The following is a 26562-nucleotide window of genomic DNA, read 5'->3' as shown; positions in this document are numbered from 1 at the left end:
AGAGGAAGGAAACCGCTCAGGGGTGTCACTATGTGGCCAATGGTGACTTTAAAACAGTTAGAGTTAAATGGATGTGAGAGGAGAAAACGGGAGATGGATCAACAACACTGTAGTTACCCCACAATACAAACCTAAATGACAGTGAAAAGAAGGAAGCTTGTACAGAATACAAATATTCCAAAACATGCATCCTGTTTGCAACAAAACACTAAAGTAAAACTGCAAAATAATTGTAAAAGAAATTAACTTTATTTCCTGAATTTGAAGCGTTATGTTTGGGGCAAATCCAACACAACACATCACTGAGTACCCCTCTTCATATTTTCAAGCATGGTTGTGGCTGCATCATGTTATGGGTATGCTTGTCATCGGCAAGGACTAGGGAGTTAGTTTTTAGGATAAAAATAAACTGAATAGAGCTAAGCACAGACAAAATCCTAGAGGAAAACTTGGTTCAGTCTGCATTCCAACAGATACTGGGAGATAAATTCACCTTTCAGTAGGACATTAACCTAAAACACAAGGCCAAATGTACAGTACACTGGAGTTATTTAACAAGACGACATTGAATGTTCCTGAGTGGCCTAGTTCTGACTTAAATTGGCTTGAAAACCAATGACAAGACTTGAACATGGGCTGTCTAGCAATGATCAACAATCAACTTGACAGAGCTTGATATTTCTGTATTTAATTTTCAATAAATTAGCAAACAATTCTGAAAACATGTAATTATTGGGTATTGTGTGTAGAAAATAAATCGATTTAATCCATTTTGAATTCAGGCTGTAACAAAATGTGGAATAAGTCAAGGGTTATAAATACTTTCTGAAGGCACTGTACAGCGGTATGAAACAGAATGGCCAACATACTTGTATTTCATTTCAATGCTCTAACCACATTCCTTAGTTTGGGTTTGAATCCCACAAAATGGTTCCAAACAGAGGCCAATGTTTCCTCTATTTTGTTCAGTGGGCTGTAGACTCCACATGAGACATACAAAGTCCCCCTAGATAGAACATACAGTAGAGGTCACTTTGCTGAGAATAGGGTTGCAAAATTCCGGTAACTTTCCCAAAATTCCCTTGTTTTCAAAAACTACTGGTTGGATTTTCCTAAATGCTTCTGAATTTCTTCAACCCTAGCTGAGAAGTTGGGGCAACCATACAATGCATACTGAGCATCTTTGCATCATCCAGTGTTTATACACACTCACAGAGTCTATGCACTGCACTTTCTTAGCTACTGCCATTCCATTAAAGAGATTAATAAAAACCTTTCAATTTAATGAATGATATTCATTATAGCATATGTCCTATCAGGCTATTACTGTATTAAAAATACGTTTGTGATTTTTTTCTTTTTTTTCTTTCTCAAATTCAAAATGTTCATTGAGTGATTTGAATATGTGAAGTCTTCTATTAGGATTGTCTGTTGGTATGCACAAGTGTCTTTCTTGGCCCATAGGAGTGCTTGCTTTCATGGTGTCTGGGGAGAGACAGTCCTTTAGCTTTCAAAACGGTTCTTCCAGGATACCCCAAGTAGAGAAGTTCAATGGCTGCAAATGCTGCTCATGCCTTTTGCTTTCTCCTCCATGGATGTGGATTGGCAGATAGCATCTGTTAGTAATCCAAGCAGATACAGGTAAGACAGATACCTTGCATGGCCAGGGCCCTGGTGTCCAATGGGAAGAGGGAAGGAATACCCCCAGCCCCAACGGCAGGACGTGAGGCTATATACCCAGCAACATCCCCATGAAGTCAGAGCCATTCTGTATTGTGATGGATGCCCCAGCACCATTGTCTACAAATATGGAGGTGTACTGTCCAATCTGAGGAGATACAATAACATTTTAAATACAGGAATATAATGACTGATTGTTTTGCTATAGTGATATTGAAACCCATTATAGTGTTAAGAAGTAATTGTACTTCATAACACTTCTTTTAAAAGGCTTTTTTGGGGGCAATATCTTACTCTATATTCAGTTTGACCCTATTGGAAAATCTTCATGCCAAGCGTTGTGATGATCAGTTTGATAAATGTAAGCCCACCTGTAGCTCCAGCAACCCTTGCACATACACTGTGAAGATCTTGCTGTTACTTTCCAATCCAACAATCATCTCTAACGACCTGTGATGAAGAGCAAAACAGACAACAAATGTTAATTAATCATATTCTTGTCACCTGATCTTTACGTTTGTTCAAAATAACTTTACTGTATCTATACACACCTAACACGTTATGAAATAAAATTGTTGAATTGCATGATATTTCATGCAAAATGTGTTTTCGTACACATGAAATAAACATGTCATTGCTTAATTCTGAGTCTTGAATCACCATCATCATTACAGTGAGCCTTTAATGAAGTCTGCAGTGTAGACAGTAATATTGCAGGCGTGGAGTCTTGTCCTACAACTCCTGTTGAGACCACTGGCTCCTGTTTAGTGGAAAACGCTGCATTTTTATGGTGAATCAATCATGTTTGTCTTCAGTTAACTGCCATTGCAATGAGGCTCATTTTACATTCTCTGCATTTTCATGTGTGGGAGAGCCAGACAGGCTGGAGGCTTTGGGGTGGAAAATCAACAACAATGAGCCCACTTTTTGGGGGTAAGGTAACCATCATAACAATATTATTTATAATTTGTTTTGATAATACCAGGTTGTGAAGCAAGGTTGTTGGCCTTTACATATTCTGGAGATATTGGGTACCGTTCGTAAAACATTTTTTTGCTTACTTTATATAAACAGAAATGGCAAAAAATATGTGAACAACAGTACTCGTATCACCCAAAATGGGTGTGAAATATTTTGGTATCTACAAACGAGTGTGTAATATTCTGGTATCTACAAACAAGTGTGCAATATTCTGTTATCTACAAACAAGTGTGTAATATTCTGGTACCTACAAATGAGTGTGTAATATTCTGGTATCTACAAACAAGTGTGCAATATTCTGGTATCTACAAACAAGTGTGTAATATTCTGGTATCTACAAATGAGTGTGTAATATTCTGGTATCTTCAAATGAGTGTGTAATATTCTGGTATCTCCAAACAAGTGTGTAATATTCTGGTATCTTCAAATGAGTGTGTAATATTCTGGTATCTTCAAACAAGTGTGTAATATTCTGGTATCTTCAAATGAGTGTGTAATATTCTGGTATCTACAAACGAGTGTGTAATATTCTGGTATCTTCAAATGAGTGTGTAATATTCTGGTATCTTCAAATGAGTGTGTAATATTATGGTATCTTCAAATGAGTGTGTAATATTCTGGTATCTACAAACGAGTGTGTAATATTATGGTATCTTCAAATGAGTGTGTAATATTCTGGTATCTACAAATGAGTGTGTAATATTATGGTATCTTCAAATGAGTGTGTAATATTCTGGAATCTACAAACAAGTGTGTAATATTCTGGTATCTACAAACAAGTGTGTAATATTCTGGTATCTACAAATGAGTGTGTAATATTCTGGTATCTACAAATGAGTGTGTAATATTCTGGTATCTACAAACAAGTGTGTAATATTCTGGTATCTACAAATGAGTGTGTAATATTCTGGTATCTACAAACAAGTGTGTAATATTCTGGTATCTACAAATGAGTGTGTAATATTCTGGTATCTACAAACGAGTGTGTAATATTCTGGTATCTTCAAATGAGTGTGTAATATTCTGGTATCTACAAATGAGTGTGTAATATTCTGGTATCTACAAACAAGTGTGTAATATTCTGGTATCTACAAATGAGTGTGTAATATTCTGGTATCTACAAACGAGTGTGTAATATTCTGGTATCTACAAACGAGTGTGTAATATTATGGTATCTTCAAATGAGTGTGTAATATTCTGGTATCTACAAATGAGTGTGTAATATTATGGTATCTTCAAATGAGTGTGTAATATTCTGGAATCTACAAACAAGTGTGTAATATTCTGGTATCTACAAACAAGTGTGTAATATTCTGGTATCTACAAATGAGTGTGTAATATTCTGGTATCTACAAATGAGTGTGTAATATTCTGGTATCTACAAACAAGTGTGTAATATTCTGGTATCTACAAATGAGTGTGTAATATTCTGGTATCTACAAACAAGTGTGTAATATTCTGGTATCTACAAACGAGTGTGTAATATTCTGGTATCTTCAAATGAGTGTGTAATATTCTGGTATCTACAAATGAGTGTGTAATATTCTGGTATCTACAAACAAGTGTGTAATATTCTGGTATCTACAAATGAGTGTGTAATATTCTGGTATCTACAAACGAGTGTGTAATATTCTGGTATCTTCAAATGAGTGTGTAATATTCTGGTATCTACAAACGAGTGTGTAATATTCTGGTATCTTCAAATGAGTGTGTAATATTCTGGAATCTACAAACAAGTGTGTAATATTCTGGTATCTTCAAACAAGTGTGTAATATTGTTGTTGGTTCTCTTCATCCTCCATACATCCCAAAAATAAAAAGTCTCTATTCAGGGTTGTGTTCAATAGGCACCAAATGTCCAATAAGAAATGTTCCTTTACATTCTTTCATAGTAAAATGCTTTCCTACGATTTGCTCAAATTAATACGACCCTGGCCTGTGGTGCTGGAAGCAGCATGGTGTCCCAGGCGTCAAAGGTGAGTCTATAAAGAATTTAGAGGCGACAGGGACCAGGAGAAGGGGTGAGAGGACATTTCCTTTAAAGACGTGTTCCACTTTAACACAGGAAATTCCTGGTTCCACACAATGTATAATAGACAACATCTTAAACAGCTCGTAAATACTAGCAAAAGTAAAACTGGCATTAAACACTGATTATCAGGCACGGATTCAATGACTGCTGTCAATATAAAGCCATAACAACACATCAGAAAGCCTGACCTGGCAGACAGTAACAGATTAGCTAACTCTAATTGGGGGAAAGAAAAAAATGGTTATGATATTGTTTTGTTTGTCAGGGATAGTTTTTACCTCATTCCTTGTAACAGTGTTGCATAAGAAGGAACAAATAAGAACCATATGGTCTTCATGCCAAGGTGAAAACGTGTGGAGTGGACTCATTTGAGTTTGTTTCATAGGGTGACTAGATATTGGAGGCATTTTCAAACTTCATCATACAGATTTGTTGATAAACGGTAGACGATCAATAGACTGGGACTGAGGGTAGGCCTACTCACGTATATCGATGGCACAGGGATTCGATGCAGATCAGCACTCGCACATTATCCCTGGCTCTCAGCTGACTCTTACTCCTCTTTACCTCGTTGTGGTCTTCAGGGAGGAAACATAGTTACTCTGAGGTTATACATTATCCAGCTCAAAAACACCTATCTGAAGAAAAGGTCACAGAGTCCTCTGAAGATGTACAATATTTTAGCAAAATCTCTGAATAAATTGTGCCTCAATGCCCCTCATGCATTGTCTTGATATTTGATATCCAACTTCCAAATCAATACATTTCCCAAGATGATTCCCTGATATTTGGGTTTCCCTAAAGTAGAGAAACATTCCTTACCAATATGAACATTAGCAGAGAGCTGGTAGATCCCTGTAACGGGAGCTGTGAATCGTCCTGTGGATTGGTCCATTCCTGTCCCTCTGAGGAAGGCACCTTTAGCAGGAGGCTGGAAGGACAAATACAATGTGACTTGCAGAATGGAGTTGTACAATGACTCACAGATAATTTGGGCTCAATTGAGCTAAAGTGAATCGAGGAGCTACAAAATGTAAATGTATGTCTGCCAAAGGGAACACCTGAGCAAATAATCCAAACGTTTTTATTTTTTTTTATTTTATTTTTTTTTTTGAATTTTACCCCTTTTTCCGTTGCCTGACTAAGTCACTACCCACTTTATATATGTAAATACAGTGTAACACAGTCCATTATTAACAGCCGGTGTCTATTCCACAAGTTACCACCTGCTAAATCTATGACATTAAAATTTACTCTGGTCCATCTGACTGCGCAATCCACTGTCTCATCAACCCAGCCAGGCAACTTATAAACTTGATCTCCACTATAAAAGCATCTAGACATCATCTCACATTTCTTTTAGACTAACAGTTTTTTTTAGTTTTCAACAGCGGAGATTTGTATAAACCTTGCTGTCTGTCTCTCCGACATTTTGCAATATTGTTTCAATTTTCAAATTCGATCTCCAGCTGTCCCATAGTAATGAATGTCTCGGGAGTCAGGATGAGACAGACAGACAGACAGGCAGCTTTTCTCAGCCAGTCTAAATCATGAATCAGCTGGCATCATTTTTATGAATTATACAAAGAAAACTCAATAGAAAACAGGTAAAACGAAATGAAGTGCAACTAGTTTGCAGTCTTTCCAGCTTCAGTTTGAAGTGATTGTGTTGTCTGACTCTTCTGAACAACAGTGTCCTGACGTGTAAGCACATTTTCTATGCCAGGCGAAATCGCACCTCATTAGCTCATTGTATCCAAATAAATGTCACTAGAAAACAGCTTAAACAAATGCAAATGCAGCTACTTTGCTGTTATTCTGGCCGTAGTTGGCTAGCTAGCAAGTAAGGGATAAGAATATTGCCAGCCATTATGGCAATGGAACATTTAGAACGAATGACTGAGTCGTGACACATAGATACAGAACAAAAAGACTAAACGACTGGGTCACACCTCTAGCATCCGAACCGATAGAACAAACAACCAGCCAGGTTGGGTAGCAACCCTAGATTTGTATCGGGACTATATCTTGTGGAAGGATGAAATAATATGAATAAATTCATCAAAATAACATTTTTAATGAAAATATGTCAATCATTATATGGATATGTTGGTAACCCGTTGTATAAAATGTTTCATTAAAAACATTATTTTGATGAATTTATTTATTTTATACCTGCTGTAACCTGTCTATGTGATGAATACTTTTGATTTGCTTTGTCTACTCTTAACCTTCCGCCTCAGAATGTCCTAGGGAATAGTTCTTCCTCTACATCATGCCGTTTCAAACAGTGTCTATTTTTGTCCACTCCGCACCATATTCCAAGTCACAGACAGAGTGCCTTTTGTATACCACCCAGAAAGTGATGTGGAGCGTTGTAAAAGGAGATCTTTTTTTTTACTAAGGACTAAGAAGCCAGTCTAAACTCAAAGCATGGTACTGCTTTGTCAGACTTTAGGGAAGGGGTGATCCCTTAAGATTCCAGGCTTCATTCTTATACATCAGGTGGATATAACCAGAATCATTGCTGGTTAAAACTTCAAACCTGCTTTTAAAACAAAGTTAAAAGAAAGAAAATAGAAAGAAAGAAAAGTGATTGTGGAGATTAATAGACGGCTTAATGGTGAGTAAGACAAGAGGATAAAGAAGATGGTCAAGGGGGTGACCAAAGACTTCACAAACTCCTACATTCTTTACAATTGTTCTCAATTGTTCCTCCAAAACGTACTGTCTGAAAGTTTTGTAGCTCCATCAGTGTCTTCTTGTCGACAACCACAGGTCCTATGAGTTTACAGTGGAAGGCTTCCTCTATCCTCCTGTAAGAGGTCATTCCTTCCAGGGCAATGAGGGCCATGGGTATCTGACTAGGACTGGTACTAGTCTGCTTGTCCACTGCAGCAGCTCTCCTCTCTGTAGCTTCTGGTGAAAACACAGAAGGAATATGGGAATCTCAACTAGAAAGATGACAAGAACATGGACTTGACTTTGAACTATAGGAACAACTTTCTCTGAGTACTACAGTACAGCAATAGAGTAGTGAGTTTGCAGTCACTCAGACCTGATATCTACCCCGGATGGTCAGTTACTAATGAAATACTTCAGCCTTCACAGAAACAAGGATCCATCAGCAGTAGCAGTTGATCAATCACCAATGTTTTGGAATCAACATGTATTTTTATACTCAGCGAAGAACCAGATCAGACTTTGTAACATGTTGTGTCTTTATATGACATTTTATGTCTTTATATGATATTACCTTTTATCATCTCTTTGAACTCCTGGAGGAGGACCTCCTGGGTGACCTCTGCCCCAGGGATTCCCGGAGGCCCCTGGGGGCCTGGAGGACCAGGAGGGCCTGGTGGTCCTGGCTGACAGAGATCAGGAAATAATAACACATCACATAATAATATAGGATCCTCATACATATACTCTACACATGATTTGACACAAAGTTGTTTCAATATTAAAACGATCAATATTCGACTTATGTATCGTACTAGATGCTTCGTGACCAATGTCATGAACGGACCAGTGCTTGATCAGCTAGCTTATTTGAACCACTACTGAAGACATTGTTATATTTACCAGTGGCCTTTTGCGTTTGCGGCATTTCCCAGGGAAGTTGTCTACGGGTCGTTTCACAAAGTCCATCCATGATCCCAGGGGATCTACTCTCTGGTTGTCAGGAATCTATAAGACACATGAGAGAGAAAACCCATGAAATGTTTTTCATTCAAATAGACGGCATAGCTGGATCTAAACAGAAGATGGCATGGGACACGGTTGGACTCCCGATATTAGACCACTTTTAAAGGTCTGATTTTGGAATGAACACAGTTAAATTAATGAATACCATGTTGGCATTTAGGATTATGCTTTGAACACAGGCCTACTATGAATCAATGAGACACAGATGTAGACAGATGTAGTTGAGACAGATGTAGTTGAATTAACCTGGCTTATTAATAGTGAGAACTAAACAAGTGCCTAGTAAAATAAAGTGGGAAAAAGGGTGCGGGCAGAATGTACTTAGAATCAAGCTAGCCCCAAACTGTTACACTGTGTTCGTATTCCTCAATACCAAATGCTCTTTGAGGAGAGCAGTGTTAATTGCAAGATTCATCAGATATTTCAGGCTGGAATCATTTCGCCCATTGTCACACAATGCAAAGTATTGTAACTAAGTAACTGAATCCAATGAGTCATATTTTCTGCTTACCAACCATAATTGGAAAATCTTGCCGTAAGATACTATTAAATGGTGCCAGACATCAAGGCAGGTCACACTATGAAGTGAACTCTCTTTCTTTCTCTCTCCCTGTCTCTCCTTGCCGGTCTACTGCCATTTCAGAGAGAGAGAAAAAGCCTTTTTGTGTCATACCTTTCACTTTGCCAACTATGTTCAGTCACTTTTTCTGTCCAAGACTTTCCCTTTTTGCTTGTTTTTTCTCTCCAGATAATTCACTCAGGTGCCACGTCAATTATTATTTGCCCAATAGGGTCAGAGGAAAATAAACAAGACGTCTCAAGGGATTTTTTTCAACACACGGTCATTTCCATGATCATACTGTGCATTCAGGACCATGTAAAACATCTCTATCCATTGGCTATTTTATTGCCCAATTAGTCTACAACAACATTTATAAACAACCAACAACACTTTCCCCTATACCTACAAACATACTTACAGTATATCAGGAGTGTAATGACCGTATTGAATATGATAATAAATATAGTGGCATGCCATAAAAGTCAACAGCGGCTGTTGAAATTGACTTGCCAGTAAAGTTCATTTCCTTATGCTAGTGATGATGATTGTAGACCTTTGCTTGATATGCAGGGATTCTGAATGTGTGATGATGTCATCCTTTTGGTGATAAAAAAACCTCCTGACATATTACCTTGATCCAAATGAAAGGCCTCTGCCACCCAATCATTCTAACCCTAGCTGTGTGAATTCCAATAACCGCAAATGCCTTGAATCCTCCCCAAGCAAAGCCCTCCTTCCTCCTCCCCAAATGTCAAGTGACTGTGGCGGAGATAGAAGAGATTAGGACGAGCCATGAAGGTGAGCTGTCTGAAATGGAATTTGTTTAGGTTTGGCAGGAGGACACGGATCACTTATCTGCAAAACTAACATGCCGCCTTTTCTTCACAGAAATAGAGACTCACCCTTCGTTATATTCAACAGTAACAAAGTAACCCATTGTTTGTCTTGTCTTCAATATTCTAGAATGAAAAAGGTTTCATATTTGGGGTTTGTGGGGTTTTTTCTCTGTGTCTTCTCCCTTTTCTCTTTCCTTGTGACAGCAGACAAAATAAACAAGTTAAGTAACACAGTGCCTCCTGCATGTTGGATGTCTGTGGGTTTTTGTTGTGCTTTTGAAGCCTGGCGACAGATAAAAGGCAGACAGATTTTGTCAAGCCAAAGATACTGTTACTGCATAATCTGCCACATTCTTTCCACAACACTGCAACACAGCCAGTTAATTATACTGAATCATTTTCTTTATTTTACCATTCATGCTGCATATAAATTCTGTCTTAATATCTCTCACTTTCATACTTAACCTTACAAGAGCACATAAAACATATTTTGAATTTGAGATGGTGTCAAATGAAATCTTAAAATATACTTTTACAAGTTTAATGATGAGTGTGATGATTTAAACACTGACAATCACCACTATTGATTGAAGTGATGCACGCTGAACATTGACAACAGAGTAAGGCACAAAACAAGGAGCTTAACGCTACGCTTGACTGTTAATACCTGAGGACTCAAAAGAACTGCACCTCTCCTTTCATATTGATGTCATACGTAGATCATCTTATGTGTTTTTTTCAGACCAACTCAAGTAAGCCCAAACATGCAACTTATAATTATATACTGCATCAGTCAAAAGTTTGGACACACCTACTCATTCAAGGGTTTTTCCTTAGTTGTACTATTTTCTACATTGTAGAATAAAGTGAAGACATCAAACCTTGAAATAACACATATGGAATCATGTAGTAACCAAGAAAAAGTTTATTTGAGATTCTTCAAAGTAGCCACCCTTTGCCTTGATGACAGCTTTGCACACTCTTGGCATTCTCTCAACCAGCTTCACCTGGAATGCTTTTCCAATTGTCTTGAAGGAGTTCCCACATATGCTGAGCAATTGTTGGCTGCTTTTCCTTCACTCTGCGGTCCAACTCATCCCAACTCATCTCAATTGGGTTGAGGTTGGGTGATTGTGGAGGCCAGGTCATCTGATGCAGCACTCCATCACTATTTTTCTTGGCCAAATAACCCTTACACAGCCTGGAAGTGTGTTGGGTCATTGAAAAACAAATGATAGTCCCACTAAGTGCAAACCAGATGGGATGGCGTATCGCTGCAGAATGCTGTGATTGAATTCTAAATAAATCAAAGACATTGTCACCAGCAAAGCACCCCCACACTATCACACCTCCTCCTCCATTCTTCACAGTGGGAACCACACACACGCAGAGATCATCCGTTCGCCTTCTTTGTGGCTCACAAAGACATGGCGGTTGGAACCAAAAATCTCAAATTTGGACTCGGACCAAAGGACAGATTTCCACCGGTCGAATGTCCATTGCTCATGTTTCTTGGCACAAGCAAGCCTCTTCTTCATATTGGTGTCCTTTATTAGTGGTTTCTTTGCATCAATTTGACCATGAAGGCCTGATTCACGCCGTCTCCTCTGAACAGATTGATGTTGAGATGTGTCTGTTACTTAAACTCTGTGAAGCATTTATTTGGGCTGCAATTTCTGAGGCTGGTAACTCTAATTAACTTATCCTCTACAGCAGAGGTAACTCTGGGTCTTCCTTTCCTGTGGCGGTCCTCATGAAAGCCAGTTTCATTCTAGCTCTTGATGGTTTTTGCGACTGCACTTGAAGAAACTTTCAAAGTTCTTGAAGTTTTCCGTATTGACTGACCTTCATGTCTTAAAGTAATGATGGACTGTCGTTTATCTTTGCTTATTTGAGCTGTTCTTGCCATAATATGGGCTTTGTCTTTTACCAAATAGGGCTATCAACCGTATACCACCCCTACCTTGTCACAACACAACTGATTGGCTGAAACGCATTAAGAAGGAAAGAAATTCCACAAAGTAACTTTTAACAAGGCACGCCAGTTCATTGAAATGCATTCCGGGTGACTACCTCATGGAGCTGGTTGAGAAAATACCAAGAGCGTGCAAAGCTGTCATCAAGGTAAAGGGTGGCTACTTTGAAGAATCTCAAATACAAAACACTTTTTTTGGTTACTACATGATTCCATATGTGTCATTTTATAGTTTTGATATCTTCACTATAATTCTGCAATGTAGAAAATAGTAAAAATAAAGAAAAACCCTGGAACGAGTAGGTATGTCCACACTTTTGACTGGTAGTGTATCTTAGCTATACCCTGTTTGATAATAAAAACGTCAGCATAGCACTGCCAGGAAAGCAGCCCTCTCGTTCTACTTGTTATCGTCTTGTGTTGTTAGCACACGCCATTGTAATTAAGCGATTAAAACCGTGCCCTAAAGGATTTTCAAAATTTTATGAAGTCGGCCCAGCTGTAACCAAGATAATTATTACTGTTATTCAAACTAAAAAACATTATTGCGCAAATCCCTGTTCCAACTTTTTTGTCACTTTTATTCAGTGTGTAACACAAAATATCATGAGAGTTGCTACAGTAGCATAGCAATAAAGCAATACCTCATGAGGATTTTAAGATCGGAATTTTATTCTCACTTTCATTGATCGGGCTTCACACACAGGTGGGCATCATATTTTTGCTACCATTACATCCAATAGTGATGATAGGTGGTGGTGCTTCCCACAGCTTGATAAGAAATGATGATTCATTGTACCTCAGTGAAACTATCTTGAATATGCCCTAGATGAAGGTCTTTACACAGAGAAATGAAAATCATAGCATGACGAAATAGAACAACTGTCAGTTATATTTAATCTAGTTCCTATTCAGGATGGCACAAAGTAAACTATGTTCTCACTCACATACCTTTATATCAGCACATACAGCACATGAACAAAGTGAGTAGAGGATAGATACAGGTATCAGTCTGTTCTTCCCTTTGATCCCGGCTGTTGTTTGAGTGCCATCCAATAGCTGTGTCTTTCAACAGCTGTGAGAGCACACCACTCCAGTGGCAATTTGGGGAAATGTGTTAAGACATTCTTAAGGTGTTAAACTGAAGGTACTACTCAGAACATCAAACACTGTTGGGGGTGGGGGCTCTATTCCAACTGAGATTGTGATATCTACTGCTATAGGCACCAATTCTGATAAGGCAATTCACTTTACTTACTAATATATAACCACAATGACAGTATGAAAAAACATCACAGTTTTCAGTTTAGACATACATCTACAATACCATGGACATTGCACGTAAGCTTGCAGAGCTGTACTACCTGTGTAGTAAAACTGTTGTTACACATGTATTATGGAATTTGAGTTTTACAACAATTATGTAGCCGTTGAATTATAACTTCATTATGTCCATGTCCAGGTTGGCAAGTAGTCTAGCTGTTAGAGAGTTGGGCCAGTAACTGAACGGTCACTGGTTTGAATACCCGAGCCGACAAGGTGAAAAATCTGTCGATGTACCCTTGAACAAGGAACTTAATCCTAATTTGCTTCAGGGGCATCATACTACTATGGCTGACCCTGTAAAACAACACATTTTGTCACGTTCTGACCTCTATTTCCTTTGTTTTGCATTTATTTAGTATGGTCAGGGCGTGAGTTGGGTGGGCAGTCTATGTTTGTTTTTCTATGTTTTGGGGCAGTTCTATGTTTTCGGCCTCGTATGGTTCTCAATCAGAGGCAGGTGTCATTAGTTGTCTCTGATTGAGAATCATACTTAGGTAGCCTGGGTTTCACTGTTTGTTTGTGGGTGATTGTTCCTGTCTTTGTGTAGTGTTCACCAGATAGGCTGTATTAGGTTTCACGTTCCGTTTGTTGTTTTCGTATTCATTTAGTTATTTCATGTATCGTCATTTATTTCATTAAAGAACATGAGTAACCACCACGCTGCATTTCGGTCCTCTCTTTCAACAAACGAAGAACGCCGTTACACATTTCCCTGTGCTCATTCAGTTGATGTGACAATTAAACATCATCATCATGATAATTCTGGAAACAGTTTGTTTGAGGCGCAATGGATAATCCTTATGAATCTGATACAGTTTGTTTGATAAAATTAAGTAGAATTGATTTGCTCCAATAAAGGGAGGGAAATATTCCCTGGGGAAGGCAACATTCCATCCAAAACACAGTCTGCATTACAAATGGCAAGTAGGGAATAGGGTGCCATTTGCGAAGCAGACACAACTGTTAAGATCTCCATTGATCTGCATCTTGAACAGCACTCCATTGCTGGCTCTTCTGTAGGCATACCGGTATAGCCCATAACTCTTAGCTTGTTTTCATTTACATGTCATTATCCTTATTAATGAGCCATATCATATTGTTTGACATGCACCAACTAGTATAGTCAAAATACTTGCAACACACAAAGAATATCTTGAAGCGTTAACTGCAGGGCTTACCTATGTAAGAATGCTGTTCATTGACTATAGCACAGCATTCAACACCATAGTACCCTCCAAGCTCATCATTAAGCTCGAGGCCCTGGGTCTGAACCCTGCCCTGTGCAACTGGGTCCTGGACTTCCTAACAGGCCAGCTCCCAAGTGGTGAAGGTAGGAAACAACACCTATATTTCACTGATCCTCAACACTGGGGCCCCACAAGGGTGCATGCTCAGCCCCCTCCTGTACTTCCTGTTCACCCATGACTACGTGGCCACGCACGACTCCAACTCAATCATCAAGTTTGCAGACGGACACAACAGTAGTCTGATTACCAACAATGACGAGACAGCCTACAGGGAGGAGGTGAGGGCCCTGGGAGTGGGCTGCCAGGAAAATAACCTCTTACACAATGTAAAAAAAAAACAAAGGAGCTGATTGTGAACTTCAGGAAACGGCAGAGCGAGCACCCCCCATCCACACTGATGGGACCACACTGGAGAAGGTGAAAAGCTTCAAGTACCTCAGCGTACACATTTCTGACAAACTGAAATGGTCCACCAACACAGACAGTGTGGTGAAGAAGGCGCAACAGCGCCTCTTCAACCTCAGGAGGCTGAAGAAATTTGGCTTGGCACATAAAACCCTCACAAACTTTTACAGATGCACAATTGAGAGCATCCTGTCGGGCTGTATCACCGCCTGGTACGGCAACTGCACCGCCCACAACCGCAGGGCTCTCCAGAGGGTGGTGTGGCCTGCCCAACGCATCACCGGGGGCAAACTACCTGCCCTCCAGGACACCTACAGCACCCGATGTCACAGGAAGGCCAAAAAGATCATCAAGGACAACAACCACCCGAGCCACTGCCATCCTCTATCATCTAGAAGGCGAGGTCAGTACAGGTGTATCACAGCTGGGTCCGAGAGTGTGAAAAACAGCTTCTATCTCAAGGCCATCAGACTGTTAAATAGCCATCACTAGCACATTAGAGGCTGCTGCCCTATATACATAGACTTGAAATCACTGGACACTTTAATAATTGGAACACTTGTCACTTTAATAATGTTTACACATTTTTCATTACTCATCTCATATGTATACACTGTATTCTATTCTACTGTATTCTAGTCTATGTATGTAGCTCTGACATTGCTCGTCCAAATATTTATATATTCTTAATTCCAGTCCTTTACTTTAGATTTGTGTATTGTTAGATATTGCTTGTTAGATATTACTGCACTTGTTCGAGCTAGAAACACAAGCATTTCGCTACACCTGTAATAACACCTGCTAAACAGGTGTATGTGACCAATAACATTTTATTTGATTTTATTTGATTTACCCACCAAACAGTGAGAGCGGGGTGCACCAGTCACTCTAAAAAATAAGCTTGTAAGATTATTGCTAATGTTGCTAGCATGTTGTGTGAACAGGTAGAGGTACCGCTATAGTTTGACCTGGGACAGTATGATGGAGAAGAGTCCCTAATCTCTTGTTTTTAAGTCGTTGTAGCCCCTGTGCAGTCATCCATGCAAGGTGGGGGAGGCTAATGCAGCTAGGGCCTAGCCCATCCAGAGAGGCAGGGATTCTCATGCTGCAGCTAGAGCTAGGCTAGGGAGAACCTGCGCACTTGCCCACTGTCATGCATCCACCCACGTTTCCTCCTAAAGAATATCCCATCCATCCCGGCCCTCCCCTGATGCACCTCACAGACAGAGGATTTAATACCACAACGCTGAATATGGTTAGACATGCAATCGGCGCAACTGGTGCACACTGCACACACCCTGCAATTTAACTTTGTAGATATGTCACACACAAGTTGTTAAGGACATGAGCAAAGTGTAGGTCTATGCATATAAACCACAAGAAACATACACTCCACTTTAAATCTTGAGGGTGCAACCAAATTAGGAGAAAAAAAGAAGAAACCTGGACATTGCTCTTGCTTGTATCACTGCTCTTTTTTAAGCTTTACGTATTGGCCTCAAGGCCTTAGTCAGAGCCTTTGCTATCAATTTATAAAATGATACAACTGTAAAGGATCAAGCGAATTTCAAATCCCACTATGTGTGCGTATGCTGCACGTATACATATTCCTATAGCGTAGCCTTCGTGTTATCTTTTCCTTGTTTCCACAAAACAACTGCTACAGTGTCAACATGCCATATACTGTATACATTGAGTGTGCAATCCTTTCCAGTGTACGAGAGCTACTAGAACAGTCAAATGTATTCATGAAATCTCCTAGGGAATAATCGTGCTTTGCTCTCAACATAAAAAGTCTAAAAGCTGAAGAGAGTCTGATTGCTGTCACACCTGCTTTGTGTACAAATTATAGTCTTCACATTGCCCCAGTGGTGACTCTTTCCCCAGGTATCTGTGGTAGGTAAGAGAAACCATTAAAAAATGACTCTGGCTCCACATCCATATCAAGCTAAAAACTGAGCTACCAGTATGCCAGACCTGGAATCAAATGTAATTTAATATAATTTCAAATAATGAATATGAATATATTTAATTCATTTAGTGTTTTTCATTTACAGACAGGAATCAGCTCTGAAAATACTTGACCTGTCCTTGATTGAGCTTGCCAATTGCAACAGAACCAATAGTCCCAACTATGCAGATGATGCCAACCGGGCAGTTCAGACAGGTTAAAGCAAACACTAAAAGTATTTGAAAGATTTCAAATAGTATTTGAGCCCAGGTCTGAGTTATGCCCCAGGTAGATAGAAACTCATGAGATCTTCTCTTTATGCACTCATTTGTGGTTCCACTCTGCCACATAAATACAGTGCTCATTTATGTTTGGTTTAACTGTCCTTGTGGAAGTACTCTGCTCACTTACTTTATGAGGTACTAAAAACCAGTCATAAGTAGAAAAGCACAAAATATGAGAAGGAAAAAAATAATATATATATATATATATATATATATATATATATATATATATATATATATATATATATATATAAACAGTATATATAGGTCATATGAAAGGCAAATTCAAATGTGAGAACACATGCAAAATTCTCCCACGCTTCAACACCTATTAAATGTCTATAGGACTGATGTATTAACACAACAAAGGCTCTAAAAGTAATTCAAGGATTGCCAAGATTTTAACAATAATTTGGACTAGGTGCACAGATTATCATCTGTTTATGATTAATGCAATGCATTCTACCCCAGACAATTCTTTACATGGGAGAGAATATACTTAAAATCTCTGGTAGATTGCAGTGAAATCATGTTGCTTTCTTTCAAGAGTCCAATGTGAATCTGATGTAGAGGAACATGACCAGCACATAAAACATAGCAGGCGACATCAAGGGATTTCGGACAGGAAATCCAAACCAAACAGAACCTCTCTGATATGTAAAAACAGAAATGTTGTATTTTTGGCACCCAAAACGTGGCTCAAGGGGAATATCGTCCTAGCAGTTTATTTTATTTGTAGATTTCAGATGTAATGACAAAAGGCTGTTTATTAGTATTATGAATGTCTGTCATGATTTCATTAAGTGCATAAATCAATTGTGTAATGCATTAAGTAAGCAAGGGTCATTAAGACGTGTAATAAAACAAAACATCCCATAAGATAGGCCTCATCCTCACACAGTAAGGGTATCCTTGTTCCCACTCGATTTACAGTTCCAACTCTGTTCCCAATTTTGTGTGTGTGTATGTGTGCAGCCTGTGTGTGTGTGTTAGTGGGCCTAGGGTTTCCTGTGGGATGGGTCCAGTCCCCTGTGTGTTGGGCTATCCAAACGGTCCCAAATCACTCCTTCATTAAGCATGGTGTTCGGATGAGAGAGGGGAAACTCAAGTCTCCCCCAGGGCACTGCTTAACCATTACTCAACACGCTATGCGTGATGTTTGACTTGACTGCCTCCATTACTGCCATGACTGACTGAGCCCTTTGCTGCTCCACACTGACAGATTTCACTGCACTTTAGAAAGGAGTGAAATAAGTGGCAAATTGATATATTGTTTCCGTAGTTCTGCCTTCACACTGTATTTATTGTGCTAGCCAGTAGATAGATTGGATCGTGGATGATGACCCATCTATGCTATGACGAAGGGTAGAAGAAAAACTTGTCTAGTGCTGTGAGCGATTTTGGGAGACATAATGTTATTTTGGTGCAAAAAGTTACTGCTTGGTATCACCTCACCAGATTTCACTCAGTGCAACACTCCACACCTCAACTGTGATCAATTTCAAATGGAAAATCTCTGAAGGAATGTAGTCTGCTGCACCCTGCCAACAGCTCTCACTGGGGTTGGGCCAGATGCAAAATGAATGCCATCATAAGAAGACTTTCCACTGAATGAGAGAAAAGAAAAACATGCAAATGTATAAACGGTTTGGCTTGTTTGAAGATACAAGGTGGTGTTCTCCTGCCATCATAATGTAACTCTAATAAACAGGTTGTTTTCTCCAAGACATTACAGGTACAGATGTGAGGATGAAGTGAAACTTGAACAAACCATAATGACTGCATTAAATTAAATAAAGGATCCAAGCACCGTTTGCAGCTGGCATAATAAATATTATTAGTTTTTTACTGGACACATTTTCAGTGAACTCCGGATGATCGGCAGACTCAGTAGCCTCGGTTTTTCTAATGACTGCCTTGCCTGTTTCACCAACTACTTTGCAGACAGAGTTCAGTGTGTCAAATCGGAGGGCATGTTGTCCGGTCCTCTGGCAGTCTCTATGGGGGTGCCACAGGGTTCAATTCTCGGGCCGACTCTTTTCTCTGTATATATCAATGATGTTGCTCTTGCTGCGGGCGATTCCCTGATCCACCTCTATACAGACGACACCATTCTGTATACTTCTGGCCCTTCCTTGGACAGTGTGCTATCTGACCTCCAAACGAGCTTCAATGCCATACAATACTCCTTCCGTGGCCTCCAACTGCTCTTAAACGCTAGTAAAACCAAATGCATGCTTTTCAACCGTTCGCTGCCTGCACCCGCACGCCCGACTAGCATCACCACCCTGGATGGTTCCGACCTAGAATATGTGGACATCTATAAGTACCTAGGTGTCTGGCTAGACTGTAAACTCTCCTTCCAGACTCATATCAAACATATCCAATCTAAAATCAAATCTAGAGTCGGCTTTCTATTTCGCAACAAAGCCTCCTTCACTCACGCCGCAAAACTTACCCTAGTAAAACTGACTATCCTACCGATCCTCGACTTCGGCGATGTCATCTACAAAATAGCTTCCAATACTCTACTCAGCAAACTGGATGCAGTTTATCACAGTGCCATCCGTTTTGTTACTAAAGCACCTTATACCACCCACCACTGCGACCTGTATGCTCTAGTCGGCTGGCCCTCGCTACATATTCGTCGCCAGACCCACTGGCTCCAGGTCATCTACAAGTCCATGCTAGGTAAAGCTCCGCCTTATCTCAGTTCACTGGTCACGATGGCAACACCCACCCGTAGCACGCGCTCCAGCAGGTGTATCTCACTGATCATCCCTAAAGCCAACACCTCATTTGGCAGCCTTTCCTTCCAATTCTTTGCTGCCTGTGACTGGAACGAATTGCAAAAATCGCTGAAGTTGGAGACTTTTATCTCCCTCACCAACTTTAAACATATGCTATCTGAGCAGCTAACCGATCGCTGCAGCTGCACATAGTCCATCGGTAAATAGCCCACCCAATTTACCTACCTCATCCCCATACTGTTTTTATTTATTTACTTTTCTGCTCTTTTGCACACCAGTATCTCTACCTGCACATGACCATCTGATCATGTATCACTCCAGTGTTCATCTGCTAAATTGTAATTATTCGCCTACCTCCTCATGCCTTTTGCACACAATGTATATAGACTCTTTTTTTTCCTACTGTGTTATTGACTTGTTTATTGTTTACTCCATGTGTAACTCTGTGTTGTTGTCTGTTCACACTGCTATGCTTTATCTTGGCCAGGTCGCAGTTGTAAATGAGAACTTGTTCTCAACTAGCCTACCTGGTAAAATAAAGGTGAAATAAAAAAATTAAAAAACAGATGATATAGCATAACATTTTGCTGATGCATTGTCCATTCAAAATGCACAATAAGATGTGCTCACATTCCGTAGCCTAAAGGAGTCTTATGTAGCCTACACGAGTCTTGTTGCGTTGTCCAATCTTGAACATCTCCACTTTTAATCTTAGATGTAAAGTCTAAACCCCAGGGTCCTCAACTAGAGGTGACAGTATTTGGCCGAGACACTATCTGGCATAACACAGGGTCTTAGGAGTGATTATGTCATTACCCTTAGATTGTGGGAGACAAGATGAGAAAAATGTAAGTGGGGGGGCACAGGGGGATAATCCTTGTCGAGGTGTCCTCTTTCAGAACCCTTTCTATAGGGCTTTGTGAGGGGCTTACACGGCACGCTGCACCAGTTTTTTGGGGCCGCAACGCCCCTATCGGATGTCCCAGACACAGCGGAGTCAGACTGGCCCTGTGAATGACAGAATCAATGGGCTGGGAACAGCAATGCCAAAGCTCTTTAAATATCTGCCCACCTATCTTTCACAGGAATTACATCATGGCAGTCTGCCTGTGGCCTGTTGCTGGACCATGGGGAGATGGAAGGGACGAATGGGGGCTTTGGAGATAGAGACACCCTGGGCTCGGTGAGATAGATGGGAGAGAGAACAGAACAGATATATCCCAGTGGGGTGCAGTAGTCCTCAGTTTTCAGCAGCCTGGGGGTTGACACAAGGTCATGCTTCATAGCCTTCTGCTTTTACAGGGCAAAACAAGTCAAATAAACACAGCCAGACCACAATGAGACAGGCTAGGGCTGAATAATGTGTTCTTCTTCTTCTTCTTGAGAATACAGAAACAAGACCTCACTCTATCTTGGACTGGGAGGGAGGGCTGGTATTGAGTGGATGGGGCAGCGAGGGTTATTTGAGAATGCCAACACAATGGGTGGGCTAAAAGCAAAACAAATACCTCATTGGAAACCCCTGGAAATATGCAATACCAGCCATAAACCAATAAATAAGAATGTGAAAGGTCAAATGCTGTTTTTGGACATGGAAACAATATTTTTTCAACTTTTTCATCAGTTTATTTCAAAGCTATTTATATATTATACTTGGGTGTAAAACTCTACTTTTCTATCTGTTTGCCAAATCATTAAGCCTTTTAAACTACCAAATGACTGTCCATATTTGATCTTTAAATAAATACTTTGGCTACACATTTAGAGAATGTAGCCTACACTGTCACATTTTCTTATCCCTAATTCATGATGATCCAAACCCTCTTGAGTGCTGATTTGTCAATAAACAGTCCTTAAAACTGATAAGCTGGGGAATTGGTGCTTGCCCCCTGCAGTGAGGACTAATTGATACATTGATCAGCCTTTAAATGTCCACATACCACACATTCTTCAGGAAGGCATCCATTTAGGGTTTCACTTCACTTTCTCAGGCTTGACCCAGTAGGGCACACCTCTTCTATGCTGGCAATTGCCCACATCACTACACTCATTCTCTCTATGGAACAATCTACAGAACACTCTATAGAACATTTTGTTACTCTACACTGCACCTTAGAAACTGCACCTTAGAGTCATTCAACACTGGTCACTTTAGTCATGTTTACGTAATGTTAATTGATCTGAAAATGTTTCTGGAGTTAGAAACAGATAAGATATTAGCATTCCTGCAATATTATTTTCTTTAAATGTAAATTGATCTAAGAGAAATTAAGATAATTGATTACTCAGTCTATATGTGCATACTGTAATCTCCACATAGCTCATCTCCTATATAACTACGGCTGTAAATACCTTTTCCTACTTATACAATATATTGTCAATACTGTCAATACACACCACTTATTTATATTCAGGACTCTAACATTGTCCATTCTGATATTTCATAATTTCTTGTTTTTTCTTCTTTTTGTATTAGTATTGTACTGTTAGACACTTACTGCACTGCTGGAGCTAGAAACACAAGCATTTCGCTGCACCTGCTTCAACATTTGCTAATCTGTGTATGCAATAAATAAACTTTGATTTGACATGGATTATACATTCATAAAGCCTGAATGAAGTCCAATTATACATGAATCAAGTCCAAATAATGCTGTTGGAGCATGTCATCTGCCAGCACCAGCCATTGCAATCCATAATATAACAAGTTAATTATCACTCCTTAAACTGAGGGGAAGACATTCCAGCTCAGGTATTTGCCTCAGAATAGATTCTAAGGTTAATCAGATGATTTAGCAAAGGATTTAGCACTAGGAACAAAAGCATTTCTCTTCAATATCATCTGCTAAATATGTGTATGTGACCAATAACATTGTATTCTATTTTATGTTGTTTCAATTTGGGTAGCACTACTGCAATTGTATTTTCTATTAAATCTGTACTTTGATAATTATCAGATCAGGTAATCAAAATCAAGTTACAATCAAATACCACTGATAAAGTGAATAACATATTCCACATACTAATCAGAATCATTCTTCCTATGTTCAGCACTTGTATGATCAGAATAAATATACACATTTCAGGCATAAGGTTTGAAATACACCAGTGGGTCTACAGAGCAGAAAGGGCTTGGGACTATAGGGTTCTATCTGCATTTTTATCGAAATGTAGTGATTGACATAGCCTTGTACTGTTCAATGTTCTCTACCTATATAGTACTATAAATACCCTAATTCATGTTGTTAAGTTAAAATAAATTCTAGATAAAAATTGCTGACACCATTCAAACCAATGAGGGTTTGTATCTTTAATTATCTCAGAATCATATTTTTTACAGATCGAACCTTATAGTCCTAAGCTTCTTAGAGGTTGGAGGTAGCCACTGGTGAATTGAAGATCACATTTTAGTTTCAAATCAAGCATTACCTTGGTGCTCTCGCCCACCTCTTCGCTGTTGGAGAGAGTAGTGTTGTACGCCTCTGTGTGCTGTGGGGGGGTCTCCTTCGGCCTCTTCCTCTCCTTCTTGGCGTCCACCCCTTCCAGCAGGACACACTGGGTCCAGAACACCACAGCCAGCACAACCAGTGGCCCACACCACATCTTAAACACAAACTGAATCAACCCAAATATCCCTGGAACCGTGTGAAGAAGCCTCTTTGGACAACTGGCCCAATGGTCTGTCCAAACTGTCCAACGATTGGAAAGAATAAAGCTATTGCCCGATTACAAAAATGAAAAGACCCTAAACAGGATGATTAGAGTGCAAACTGGAGGACTGCAATGACTATGAGGGCTGAAGGACTCCTGGTTTGGCTGCCTGCTGCTCTCTTCCCGATGAGCTTTGAGCCTGGCAGCAGAGTGTTGCTGGAGCTGGAGCACAGCTAACTCTAGCCAGAAAGCCAAGCAGCTTACTCAACTATGAAATGTGTCAAGTGAAATGGTCCCGGCGAATGACAAATCGGTGTAGATCTGACAGCAAATAAACCCATTAGTGGGATTTTTCATGCTTTCTGCTCTGTGTGTGTGTGTGGGGGGGGGGGGGCTTAGATAGGAGTGGATGGTAGAGTTCTCTATCCCCCTCTTCCTTGCTCTTTTGCTCACACTAAGCAATGGATCCTCCTCATAGTTTTCCGATAGTTGGGTGCAGTGGAAGTCTCATAAGAGTTTGTATTTTCTTCAGAGAATGCTGCTTGGCATTCAAGCCCTCAGTCCACCTCACACATGTTTCCCACAGGACTCGCCATAGAATAAAAAGGGGAGTTGGAGATGGTCCAATTTTCTTAGCCTTTGGTCCTCCTTGTATTATTTTCTCCTTGAAGGGTATACAATTGGTCCCCCGCAGCAGAAGCTCTGGAAAGAAAACTTCAAAGTGGTGTAAAAGACACTTTAAGGGGTATTAGCAACACGGTCTCCTCTGTCCAGTACACCCAGCTGTACATAAATCACTACTGTCCATTCATCAACCCAGTCCGTCTGCTCTGGGGTGACAAAAACATGTGCAGTTTCACCTCAGAGAGCACTGTGTTTGTGTCTGTGTGTGTGGTAGGTCCCTGTTGCTTGCTTGCTTCACCACACTGTCTCGCTCTCTCTCCCTATCTTATACTTCTTTTATGTTGCTCTCTCTCTCTGTGACTGAGCTTACAGGAAGGCTCAAAGTGGAGTTTTATCATTACTCTCTCTCTCTCTCCCTTTCTATTTTTCCTTCCCCTAGCTGCCTCTATTTTTCTCATCAGTGAATTGGCAACTCCACTGTTTTGTTCAGTCTCTGTTTTATCTCATAGATGAAATGGTTGACTCCTTTTTTGAAAACTGAGGAGGTTCTTTGGCCAATATGTGTGTGTGTGTGTGTGTGTGTGTCTTTTTAGTATATTTTTATTAAAATTTTACCTCAGAATAGCCCTGTGTTTGGATCTAATTCATACTGCGGAATTGATGTACGTACCTTCAGAAAAAAAGACCCTCAGGCAATCTCTTGTGTAATCTGTTGTTTGACAAATTGCCAAGGAATGAATTCTGACTATCCCATGTGGTGGGACACATAGTTGGTGTACCTGTCCTCATGTTTCCAAAAAGTGTTGAAATAGGATCTGCTTTTACAAGGAGTTGCCTCCAACAATTGCTTGTCTGAAATATACTGGGATGTATTGTTCCTCACTTAAATGTAATTGCCACATAAACATATACAGTATATCAAAAGTAAGACATGGTTTATAGTAAATGTCTTGATGCAGATCCCTTTTTTGAGTACATTTACGGGGAAACCATTGCAGAGAAAGGCTATAAAACTTGTCTCTTGAAAGCAATGTTATATGTTTTCAAAATAAATGTATCTTTATATGTCAAGAGCAGACATGTTTTTATTATTTTTTTTATAAATTAAGCATAGGATGTTGGCTATGCAGTTAAGAGTTAGGGTGTAGGCTAAAGTATACATTTAGCCGTTTGTGCACTTTACAGGTTGGATTTAAAGCCTGCCTCAATAACGTTGCACAGCAATGTAGGCTACATACTGTACCTTAGAGGTGATGGATGATTATGGATCCACATCATTGACACTGTGAAGAAATATTACTTGTGAACAGTGCCATCCAGAGGTGAATCAATGCATGGATAGTACTTTTTTTAGGTAAGAATGGGTGGTGCACTATCATAATATTCCATAAGCACTGCAGATACATGATATAAATTAATGTATTTCATGTGATAATGTCAGTGGTGTAAAGAACTTAAGTAAAAATAGTTCAAATTACTACTTAAGTTGTTTTTGGGGATATCTGTACTTTACTATTTATATTTTTGAAAACTATTACTTCACTACATTCCTAAAGAAAATAATGTACTTTTTACTCCATACATTTTGAATGCTTAGCAGGACAGAAATATGGTCCAATTTACGTACTTATCAAGAGAACCACTCCGGTCATCCCCACTGCCTCTAATCTGGCGGACTCACTAAACACACATGTTTCGTTTCTAAATTATGTCTGAGTGTTGGAGTGTGCCCCTGGCTATCCATAAACTTCAAAAACAAGAAAATGGTGCTGTCTGGTTTGCTTAATATAAGGAATTTTAAATTATTTATACTTGCACTTTTACTTTTGATACTTAAGTATATTTTAGCAATTACATTTACTTTTGATATTTGAGTGTATTTAAAACCAAATAGTTGTTTTACTTTTACTCAAGTACTATTGTGCTGGGTGACTTTCAATTTTACTTGAGTAATTTTCTATTGAGATATCTTTACTTTTACTTAAGTATGTCAATTGAGTACTTTTTCCACCACTGGAAAATGTGATCTGGTGCATGTTTAAATTTTGTTTGTGACATACTTGCATATATGTGTGTGGCTTTAAATGTGACACTTCCCAAAACCCCCACTAGTGGTCAGTCTATCTAATGATTGTTGCTTTTTGAGAGAGCTATGTAGGCTGGGTGCGCTCGTTTTGCGCCACCCGGTGCCTCGAATGTGTGGAAATGGTCCAAATGTGCAAACTCTGCTTACCCGGGGTATCGGGGCGATGCAAAACAAACACAGCCATTCTCACCAGGAAAGAGAAAACCACCGCCAGAAAAACGTAGCAGTTTTTTTGCTGAAACCAGAAATTCCACAACTCACCTAGCTAGCTAATCAAACATTTGGCTTGCTGTGTCTGTGGTAGTGACGCCAACCCACAGTCCACGTGGTAATAACTGTGGGTCGGATGGGTTTAGAGTAATTAAATACTGTGTGGCCGAAGGGCAGGTGTGTGGAGTGCGGGTTGAATAAAGAGAAAAAAATCCAGAAATGTAATATAATAAGACAAAAGCTGCAAAGGGAGA

At 39.7% G+C, this 26562-nt stretch overlaps 1 protein-coding gene across 1 annotated transcript; it reads right to left on the bottom strand.

Moving 5' to 3' along the window:
* Positions 1–230: 230 nt before the first annotated feature.
* Positions 231–24375, bottom strand: LOC139417359 (adipolin-like). Its single transcript, XM_071166629.1, has 8 exons — positions 23167–24375; positions 8279–8383; positions 7950–8061; positions 7422–7612; positions 5516–5624; positions 5178–5271; positions 2052–2130; positions 231–1828 (listed from the first exon to the last, which is right to left on the bottom strand). Exons 1-8 carry the CDS (start codon positions 23338–23340, stop codon positions 1730–1732), a joined length of 963 nt encoding a protein of 320 aa, XP_071022730.1. The 5' UTR covers positions 23341–24375; the 3' UTR covers positions 231–1729.
* Between the last annotated feature and the right edge of the window lie 2187 nt (positions 24376–26562).

The sequence above is a fragment of the Oncorhynchus clarkii genome, chromosome 9, assembly GCF_045791955.1.
Source record: "Oncorhynchus clarkii lewisi isolate Uvic-CL-2024 chromosome 9, UVic_Ocla_1.0, whole genome shotgun sequence".
In the NCBI taxonomy this organism is placed as follows: Eukaryota; Metazoa; Chordata; class Actinopteri; order Salmoniformes; family Salmonidae; genus Oncorhynchus; species Oncorhynchus clarkii.
This window is presented reverse-complemented; position numbering and strand designations above follow the sequence as displayed.

What these genes read in the sequence shown, in the direction of transcription:
- LOC139417359 (XM_071166629.1), bottom strand. Translation starts at nt 23,340, where the DNA reads ATGTGGTGTGGGCCACTGGTTGTGCTGGCTGTGGTGTTCTGGACCCAG. An exon ending in GCAAACGCAAAAGGCCACTG is followed by an intron (nt 8,062 to 8,278) that starts GTAAATATAACA and finishes GATCTCTGTCAG; the next exon opens with CCAGGACCACCAGGCCCTCC. An exon ending in AGCTACAAAACTTTCAGACA is followed by an intron (nt 5,625 to 7,421) that starts GTACGTTTTGGA and finishes TTGTCCTTCCAG; the next exon opens with CCTCCTGCTAAAGGTGCCTT.